General features: G+C 30.6%; 1 protein-coding gene across 1 annotated transcript; it reads right to left on the bottom strand.

Annotated features, from left to right (window-relative positions):
- Positions 1–5,817: 5,817 nt before the first annotated feature.
- Positions 5,818–7,351, bottom strand: LOC105787566 (uncharacterized). The gene is made up of 2 exons (XM_012614022.2): positions 7,169–7,351; positions 5,818–6,722 (listed from the first exon to the last, which is right to left on the bottom strand). Exon 2 carries the CDS (start codon positions 6,718–6,720, stop codon positions 6,034–6,036), a length of 687 nt encoding a protein of 228 aa, XP_012469476.1. The 5' UTR covers positions 6,721–6,722; positions 7,169–7,351; the 3' UTR covers positions 5,818–6,033.
- Between the last annotated feature and the right edge of the window lie 4,170 nt (positions 7,352–11,521).

Below are 11,521 nucleotides of genomic sequence, written 5' to 3'. Positions count from 1 at the left end.
GAGGGGCAGCTGTACAAACCCAACAATGCCCGTGCCCAATTAAACCTAGAATGGCCCAACACCTAACCCTAGCCCATTAGCCTAAAACACACACACACAAAAAAACCCTAGTAGCCTCCAGCCTTAGCCAAGCAACTCATCGCCTCTTGGCAAGACTCATAAGCGTCAGCACAAGACGCCTCTAACAAGACTGCGAGAACAAACACAGAACAAAGTGCAAAAAATTGGGCAACAAAATACGGATAAAATAACAGAAATGATTGATCTTTGATTTTTAGATTTTCTTCTTTTCTATTTCGGCTATAAAAGCCCGATTTTAATCTGTAAAAGGGGGGAATAGACACTAATAAGAGAGAAAATACAAGGGAAAATAGAAACCAAAGCAGAAGGTGATTTACCACTGTAGCGTTTTCTCTTGTTTTTATTTCTACAATTGATTTTTTGTTAATATCTATTGTTTATTCAAGGAAAAGAAATAAAAGGGTAAGTTTACCTTATATTGGTGTCTTCGATCCCTCATCGCTCCGTTGCAATCGGTGTTTGAGGGAGGTTTTGGCATGGGAAACGGCGGCGCGAGGACGCTAGGGGTGAAACCCTAGCAGAGCAAAAGAGGGGTGTTTGTTTTTTTTTCTTTTTTTTCATTCGGTTGTAAATGATTTTGAAAGAAGATTTTGTTTTAAGTAACGCTACAAAAACGACGTCGTTTTTAAGGCCCTGACCCGCGCGGTGACCCGACTCGAAGGGGAGGATCCGCGCGTCCTGACGTTAGATGGGGAATTTGCGCATTTAACCCCTCTCTTTTGCAACGCATGTCAATTAAACATTTTCCACCGGTTTTAAAATTTGGGCCGCGTATTCCATTTTTATTTCAATTTGATACCCCATTCTTGCGTTTTGGAAGGAAGGAATTATTTCCTTTTTAGTCCCCCATTATCGCACGCGTGTTCGAATCGATCCTTTTTTATTATTTATGAATTTGCCCCCATTTTTTGGTCTTTTGTTCAATTTGTTTTTTTTTTACTTTATTCAGTTTTTTTGGTTTTTTTTAATATACTGTTACTCATTTGTTATTACTATTATCACTTATTATTATACTAATACCATTTATGATTTTCATGTACGTGTATATACATATTGTTTTATATTTCGATTTTTTTTTTGCAAACGCATAACTTTTATTATTTTCTTTTCATATTTTCATTACTAGCATATATATATATATATATATATATATATATATATATATATATATTCTTAAGCTTTAAAATGCATATGTTTTTGTACGTTTTACATACATTTTATTTCCTTTATTTTATCTTTTTATCCTATATATTTTATATACCTTATATTATATATATATATATATATATATATATATATATTTATGCATTTTTTCAACCATATACATATCCACACGTTTTTATATTTTGTTTTATTCTCATAATTTTACATTCATATATATATGCATACACATTTTAAAATCCACATGTTTCCCATACTTTATAATCCAAGATACACATTTATTTTATAATAGATATATGTGTACATATGTTTGCAACTTTACCGTTATATTGTATTTGTATATATATTTGCAAATATTTATTCGTATATGTTGTAAATTAAAGTATCAGATCATATTGTACATTAACTTTTAACATACCTTTCGGAAATATATTTTGGTTTTATCGAAGCATTAAAGTCATCATATTTTTACAAATTTCCAAAATATTTGGCATTCATGATTCTCGGGAAGGATTGTGTCCTAACTTACTGGATCGCGATTATTTTTCGATGAATTTAGAAAGCCAAGTATTTATTTTGCAATAAATTCATAAATTTTAAATAAAAGCTTATTCTCGGGAATTCAAAATGTTGAGTCCTAACTTACTGGTCATGACATTTTCTTTTCGAGATAAGAATTTTCAAAAGCAAAAGGCAATATTCGGGTATTTTGGAGATTTAAAAATATTGTGCCCTAACTCACTGGGTGTGGTGTTTTATTTCTTTGAAATGTGAATGTCTTACTTTTTTATTTATGAAATAAAGAGTTTTCTTTTAAAATCTTTTCAAATTTTCGACACCAAGACATTAACAAAAATCAATTTGGTACCAATTTTGGGCGTTACGAGGGTGCTAATCCTTCCTCGTGCGTAACTGACTCCCGAACCTGTTTTCTCAAATTTCGCAAACCAAAATTATTTTTTAAGGTGGGCCGATCACACCTTAATAAAGGATCGGTGGCGACTCCAGTTTTTGTTTTTTTAAGTCGATAACCAAAATTTTTGTTTTTCAAAAAACGATTTCGACAACTAATATGATGTATCTTACAACTACACCCAAAACTTGTTAATATGTTTTTCTTATTCAATAATCCCATTTTATTTTATTTTATTTTCTCTTTCTAAATTTTTTATCATTAAAAAAATTACATATGCAAGAATTTGTATAAATTTATACCATAATAATGAAGTATAGCCGAGAGAGGTGAAGGCGAAGGAGGCAAGTAGAATTACATTTGACACCCCAAAATGAATTTTTTGACTTCACTCTTTGGTAGTTGACATCTATAATCTAGACTATTTTTTGATTTATGTGTGATTTTCATTTTTCAAATTTATTTTGATTAATTATTTTATAATGCTAATAATTTCTTATATTGAAATTTATTTTACAATAAAATTTTAATATTTTATTAATAAATCACTTCGTTATCTACCAATTTCATTGATACTAAGATAATAATAATAATAATAAAAAGAACAACAAAACCCCATTATTAATCTTTTTTCAAACTCTTTTTCCCTTTTATTAGTGACTTGGAACATGTTAACATGACTACAAAAAGTTTATAGGGTAAATTGCAGTCATGGTTACTCAATAGTTAGTGATTTTGTACTTTGGCCATCCAATTATTAAAAGTTATATTTTGATCACTTAATTATTCGAAATTGATCACTTGGGTCACCATTGTTAACTTGCCAACGGATGTCAACATGGACCATTAAGTCACTATTCTTCAAATATATTTGGGTAAGCTCCACTATTAGTCATCCAATTATTAGTTAGTTTTCGTTTTGGTCCCACTACTATGAAAACTTACAAAATGATCACTAATGGATTGAAGACATGACATATTAACTTATAGTCTTAATAGCCAATTATTAGTAATCATTTTGAAACTTTTCACATGCAGGTGATCACAATGAAAACTTACTAATAATTGAGTGACTAACAATGTATTTGAGGAATAGTGACTTAACCGTCCACGTTGACATCCATTAGCAAGTTAACAGAGGAGTGGCTTAAATGATCAATTTCAAATAATTAAGTGACCAAATCGTATCGTAACTTTTCATAATTAGTTGACCACGAGTGCAATTCACCCAAATTTTTATAAACAAAATTATTTATCACCGACGTCAGATAATAGGTAAAAACAGAATGAGTTGTAAAAGGAAAATCAAATTATTTGCTAGTTATTGACACTGCAAATTTCATATAGGCGGCATTCAAGTTTTGTACAGGTTCAGATTTTGCGTGTGTATTATAGTTTGAGTGAGCTTCCACCCGAAAACATTGTTGCAGATAGCAGGAAACTTAATGCAGCAACAATAAATTCAGCTAGGTCCCTCCTTTTTTGGAACTTATATATCAGAAAATTATTAACAACCCTTTACAATCTAATAAAGATACATGCATTTACGACATTACATGGAAAGATATAATGTCTTGTTCCAATGTGAACCAGTTTGCTCTTTTGGTCAAGTATTGTGACAGAACACTTAGTTATTGAAGCTTCATAGAAGCTTAGCACTGCAATGAAATTAGTTGAAAACAATAAATGCGAAGGAACATCATCTATTATAAAATTTACAAGTGGAACGAAGGTTGAGTGCTGAGCATTAAGGTGTGCATATTATCTTGTTAGAATCAGATCGAATCAGTTGAAGCAGAAACAGGTCATTGAAACGAGTTTTGAGTGAATTGCTAAAAACAGTTGAGTTGAGCTAAAAAACTGGTTGAATAAGCGGTTTAGTTGGTTTTTTCTTCTTGTTTTTTATACAATGATAACTTGAACCCTCAATGTTTACATATTTTGTTAATTTGACTTTTTCTTAGCTAAATTTGGTCATTAATCTTTTGAAAAGAATCAAATCATTTTTTTTTACAAAAATATTGACTAAAACATTAATTTTTTTAATGATATTGGCGTGACAATTCATGTGACAATACATGTGTACTTCATGTTGACATACGCTATTTGTCTTATACGCCACATTAAAATTTATAAAAATATTCAAAAAAGGATTTTAAAAATTTTAAAACTCAATTAAAAAAGTTCATAAAAATTCAAAAAAAATAGCATGAACTACGAATTGTCATGTTTAAAAATCTAATGCTTTATTTGATATGTCTGTTAAAAACATCAATTCAACTCTTCTCTAAAAACTAACAAATCGTGACAACAAGATTACTACCACTTGTTACTCAAAACATCCAACAATCATGTCCCTTTACGTGGCATTTCCAACCTCGATGAACCAATCATACCCTCCGACTCCTATCCTTGTCTTCAACTCTTTTACTTCAAACTCTCACTTTACGACTCTCAACCCATCGAATGAATTGTCTTACAAGTCCCCATTCTCCTCAATCCATCAACTCTTTTACTTCAAACCCTCACTTTACGACTCTCAACCCACCGGATGAACTGTTTTACAAGTCCCATCCTCCTCAGTCTATCAATAGATATGTCGGTTAGCTGAGGAGGAAAAGAACCAAGGGTTGCCTTGTTCTAAAGTTAAGAAAGATTAATCTAAAATAAATAAAGAAAAAAATGGAAATAATAAGACATTTTTCAGTTGAAAACTTATGTTCCAAGAAAGCATATAACCCTTTGATGAAGGCAATTAAGACCTAAAACGCAGGGTACAAAATTCATTCATATTCCATCATGTGGTAGGACTTAGGAGCAATTACTTTTCTTGAGTTTAATTGCATGATCAAACCAGAAGTACCCTATGACCAAGTTTCCATGGTATGATAAATGAATCCCCTACCCTACCATGTGGAACAAAACAAAAGGCATTATCTTTCCCATGTGTAAACATCAGAACCATCCAATCAATGTAATTGGTTCAACAAATAATGTGGTAAAAGTATCATATAAACCCCTATAATAGGAGTAAGTTTGTATTTTGACACTTCTATTAAAAAATGAGTAAATTAGTCCATGTATATTAGATCAAAGAACAAATTAATTTTTCTATTAAAAATTTCATCCATTTCTATTGCTAAAAACTGATCCCTAAATGTTAGCATAAAATACACGTGGCACACTAAGTGTTATTGTCTAGTTATTCTATTAGCCACGCCAATTTTTAACAATACAAAAAGATGAAATTTTTAATAGAAATGACCAATCTTTTCTTTGATTTAAGATACATTAACTAATTTGCTCATTTTTTAGTAGAGAGAGTAAAATACAATTTAACTCCTAGTTCAGTGACCTCTATGGTATTTTCACCCAAATAGTGTTCAAAACTATCATTCAATAGCATGTTCCTATAGACAAAGCACCAAATGGAGCCTGCATATGAACTTGTGTTTGTATATTTTAACACAAACTCGTGTTCCATATGGTTATGTAATAAAAATCCAAAGATGTTCAATAATTTAGCTTTTGGGAGACGTATATAGCTATTACCACCATGATTGGATCACCCAGAAAAAGCAAAGAAATAAGAAAACAGCTGTTCTCTTTTTATGGTTCTAACATGATTGACACCAAATGACCATTCAAGAATCAACACAATGTTTCTATGTATAGGGGGGAAACGAGCTAATTCCTTTTTTTATTTTGAAAAGAACGAATTAAGACGAGTGTAAGTTGTTCCTGAAGCTACAAATGGCAAAGTATTATATTGACAACTTCTTCTCGAGCTAAAACAGAATCGTCGATTCGGCTATAAGCATATATATACAGACACTAAATAACTAAGCTTTGTCTGAGCTTAAGCGGTTATACCTATTTCACCAATATAGCAGAGCAAGGACTACGAAGACCCCAATCAATAAAAGAAGATTCTTCAACACATTATCTGCTTGCTGTCCTCGAGTGGTTGGCGGCTGGGGAAACCAATGAGGATGACCGCCATGAACCGTATTGTACCCAAAAGGGAACCCCGAAGTTGTTCCGTACACAGTAGCATCTGGGAATCCATGGGACTGGATGTTAAACAATGATGGCAATAAGCCTCCAAATCCCATTGTGAAGTTACCGATCCTGGTGGTTGCCATTGGAACAAAACCTCCCATTAGTCCAAACCCGTAATTGCCAAATGGATTGGCTTCTGGGGGAGGAGGAGGAGCGGTTGCTGGTCTTTGCCCTGTGGGACGGTTAGGGATTTCCATGCCGGGATACAATTTTGAACGTGGATCAGTATGGTTTTTGCCCCTACCGTAAAGTGGAACGAGTTTTTCCTCTTGTATGAGGGCTTTGCAAACAGGGCATTCATGGCAATGACAATGATGGTGTAACCATCTGTATAGACACGGCCAACAAAAGAGGTGACCGCAAAGAGTGACGATCGGGTCTTGAGCTAACTCGAAGCAGATATTGCATTCAAAACCACCGGCATCGTTAGCATTATCAGTACTACCCGAGCAAGGCGGACTTGGGGGTGGTCTGCTTGTTGATTCCCCAAAACCGCTCGCCATTCCTTAATTCACGCAACACAATAAATCAAAACAATAAAAATCCAAAAACATAATTTAAAGGGGAAAATAAGAAATCTAAAATTCAATGGAATCAAAGATTACAACTTTCAAATTCAATCAACCAAACACAAACCCAATTCCTAATTTTTTACCCAAAAATAAAAACCCAGAAAACTCGAAATGAAACTAACACCATAACGATTGAAATCCAAAAAAAAAAATTTTGAATCTATTTTAACAATAGTTCATCAAATTGTGCCATAAACGACATTAATTACAAACCAAACAACACCATTTTATTAATCCAACAAAAGAAAAGAAACCCTAACCTAAATTCAGAAGAAGACAACAAATTCAAATCATAATCAATTAAACCCAGTAAAAAAAAATCTAAAAACAAGATCTTAGACGTAATACATAATCCAAATTGGATAAAAATAAAACTAACCTGGGTATTGAAGGAACAGATTGGATCAATATTTTTTAATTATTTTTGTTTATTTTTCTAGGGAAAGTTGGGCAAATTTAGGGAAGAATCGAGGGTTTTCAAATTTCTACATAATTTATTATTTATATATTTTTTAATAAATTGTAAATTGCAAAGCAGAAAATAAGTAATTGGGCAGTGGGGGAAACGTTGTTTCTCACCTGCTTTCCAAGCTTGACTAATTACTTTGACGTGCGAATATATATATATATAGGTTAAAATATGCTACAAGTCCCTGTATTTTACCTACATTTGGAATTTAGTCATTATACTTTTATTTCAGATATTCAATTTCTCTATTTTTTGGATTTAAAAATTCAAGTCTAATAGTTTTTATTAAATTTTTCAGTATGACATTTTGAAATTAAAAAATCATTTGATGGCTATGTAAATAAAAAATGGGTTATAATGGATTTGTATTTAATAAAAGAATTTTAATGTGTTGATGATTGGATTTGTATCTTTAAATTTAAAAATAGATAGACTAAATTTTAGAAATAAAAATAGAGACTAAATTCTAAATTTATGAAGAGTACAATAACTTATAACATATTTTAACAAAAAGTATTCTGCTCACATGGCACAATATTAGAGTGCCATATCATGACCTAAATTTTTTTTTTTTTGAAAACTTGTAACTTTTATGTGATGACATGACAAAATTTTAGAATGTCGTGTCATTACAAAGACCAAATCTGGCAAAAATTCTTTAGTTTAGAGACTAATGTGGACCAAAGAAAAAGATAGGAACTAAGTTGAGGGACTAAATGCTACCTTATCCAAAAAAATATGTAGCTAGTTCCACCTTGGTTTCGACTAGATCAACTAGTGTGCGTCGATGAAAATTTCAATCTATACCAATCACGTCGATTGAAACATTTTACTTTAGTTGGTGCATGAATAATATTAAAAAATATATATAAGTTACTAACTTGTAAACGATAGATTTTTATTTGTGAAGCATGTGGATGAGTATTTTATATAATCGATATATTTTATATTTTAAATTTATTTAATCTTATTCATTTGATATTTGTAAATATTTTTATATGCATATATTAAATATTTTCAAAAATATCAATAAATCTAAAAAGGTGCACTAATACAAACCAGTATCTATATGTACTAGTTGTAGTAAAAAAGCGGTGACCATTGATGCAATTCTGAATACCTTGATATCAATATCCTCCTTTATGAATTGTCCGATTGTGAAGAAGGTTAATGCCCAACAATGCAATTTGAACCAATTCCTTCTTTTTTTCCAAAAGTTATAAATATATCAACGGTCTTGAATCAATCATTATAAGTACTAAACTATTTGAAGGTTTTATTTAAGTCATTAGGTTATTAAGTTTTTTTTTTAAGTCCGACTAGCAAGCTCCAAGTGACAATTCGACGATTGGTATGGTGAACCAGTACCTATTAGAAGAAAATTGTTTAAATTTCGATTCACGTATTTATGAAGTTCAAAGTTGTTTCATGAAAAAAAATTAAATTGCATAAAAGAAGGAGAAGGAAAGCTTTTGATTAGTGCAGACATTGTGAACAAAAAAGGCCATACAGCATGATTTTAATAGACTAGTGAATTAAATGAAAACTTTCAAATACTTCAGTAACCATTTTGTAACTTTTTGAAGTTGGGTGACTAAAGTATAAAGTTACTAATAGTTTAGTGACCTTAGATATAATTTACCTTTTTATTTACTAACCGTGGGTTGGACTAGGAAACTCAAATAGGATTTAAGCTCATTTATATGTAAAACCTAAGAGGCAGAAGTTAGGCCAATTCTTGAGAGCCCATACTTAAGGTCCAACCCATGCAAATGAATCTCTTACACTAAAATAGCAATTCATCCAAGGTGGAATAGAGAATAATTAAAGTATGAAATGACAAAAAAGAAAAGAAAGTTACATGCACTATTTGAATGATTAAAATGTTTTTAGTTCAATTGGCATAAACATTATTATCAATGTAAGAGGACGTGGGTTTGAGTTCTAAATATTGTATTAAAAAAGAACAGATATAATCAGAAATTATAATGAAAAAATATCAGTTGACCCTTGGGTTTTAATATTCAAGACTCGAGTTCTACTCGACATAACCAATGTTTCCATTTTTGATATGTTAATTTTATGTTATATAAATTATATCATATGAATATTAAAAATACAATAGGTTATTATTATGTTAATTGTCAATGAAAGTAAGGTTAAATGAATGATGTGTATTTGTTTTAATTCTTTTTAAAGGCAATATGACAGTGATTTACCCTGCAACTGGATTAAATAATTTTCTAATATAAATATTAAAAGATAATTATTCAATACATAATTTATGAAAATTTAGAACTTTATAAATTGAATTAACTAAAACTAAAATTTATATTTTGAGTCGGACTAAAACATTTATATACAATATTGATATTATACTTAAACTCAATCCTGCATATCATAATTTATATTTATTGTTAAATTCTTATTATTGTCACATTATGGGTAGGTGTGGAAAAATTGATTGACTTCAAATGTAGAATAAATTATTTGGTCATAGGTCTGTCCTATACTTATGTTTGTGTCATTAATTCCTTTTGATTTTTATTCAAAATTTTCAACATTCAAAATCTAAGGTAACAATTATAATTATAAAGTAAATTTGTTATAAAGTTTTTCCCTACTTAATGAAGTAGGTAATAACTACCTTACTTAATTTATTATAAAGTTACATGTCGATCATCGAATTATTCAAAAGTTACAATCACTAATTTGTTAACTTAATAACAGACATCAAGTGTGGGACAAGTAAATTTACAATTGGTCATCCAACTATTTGCAAGTTTACAATTTTACACTTTCGTCACTCAATCTTTGCACCGTTACTCCTTAACCTTATAATCTAAATGGTATTAATTAACAACAACTCAAAACCCAAACTCTAGCAAAACCATTATCAACCCCATGCCTAACCTCTAACCCAACTAACTTAGCTACCTTTCATTCTTAACCCACTCACTATTCTCCCTTCGGCCAAAATCATAATCCAAAAAAATCCACAATCAAACTATTCAACACACTCTTATCCCAAACCAGCAACAAAGAATCACCATAATCACATTAAAAACAAACAAAAATACCGAAAAAGAAAGAAAATAAAATAAGGAAGAAAGTCGCTTAATTTTGCGAGTCTCAGACAAGGTCTAAAGAAGCAAAGGGACCATAAAATTAGAGAAAAGAGAATCAAAATGTAAAGAAGAAGAAGAAGAATGGTGGATGGAGACTAGACAGCTTCTCCATCAGTGCTTCAAGTTTATATCAGCGGAGTTTCGGGACATTTTAAGGAAAGTTAAACCATAAAGTTGAAAAAAGAGGGAAAAAGCTCTGGTTTGGCATGTTTCTTTGTCGGAGGAGGAGGCCAGAGGTGACAAGATTACTGGAATACAACTATGAAGGAGGTCCTTAAAACCCTAAAACTTTTAAATAGTTTAGTGACAAACTTGTAACTTTTTTTTAAAATTGAATGACTAAAATGTAAATTTACTATCATGTCCATTTTACGGTCCATGTTCAGGGTTCATGACTATTCCTCCTAACAATATTATTTCCTAAGTTTGAACCTAGGTCTTCCTCTTAGGAGTCCAATATGCCTTAATTACCATTGCACCAAATCACTTATTGATTATTTAATTTTTTTTAATAATATAGAGATTGAATTAGTAGATTTAATAGTATTCTCTTTCTATGCAATGAAGTTTATCTGATTTGGTGATGGGTTGATATTCGTTTTCAGTGATTTTATTTTGTGGTCCAATGGCATTTAATGACTATTTGTATTTGGGTATAACTTTTAAAGCATTTAATGACTATTTGTATTTGGGTATAACTTTTAAAGCATTTAATATTTGTATAAATATATATTTAAATTTAAATTTAAAATATGATTTTATAAATTTATTTTTTACTTAAAACTCTTGATTATATAAAATGGTTAAAACCACTATTTGAACATCAATTTGGCAACTATTTTCATATAGATGATTGAGCTTTTTTTGGGGGGGATTAAAGGTCTTTAAACTTGGTGAATGGTCTCAAATTAGATAATTGATATTGGGGACTGGATATTTTTTTTGTCCAAATTAGTTTCTAAACCTGGCAATGTTCCCATAATGGTTCTAAACTTGGCAATTGTTTCCATGTTGAAAATTGAACTTTAAGGTTTTCAAAGAAATATCAAGAACTTAAAAAAAATTCAGATCTAAATGTAGGAACAATTGTCAAGTTCAAAAACTAACTTAGACCTAAAAAAAAGTTTAAGCCCCA

This window comes from Gossypium raimondii, chromosome 2, assembly GCF_025698545.1.
Source record: "Gossypium raimondii isolate GPD5lz chromosome 2, ASM2569854v1, whole genome shotgun sequence".
Classification (NCBI taxonomy): Eukaryota; Viridiplantae; Streptophyta; class Magnoliopsida; order Malvales; family Malvaceae; genus Gossypium; species Gossypium raimondii.
This window is presented reverse-complemented; position numbering and strand designations above follow the sequence as displayed.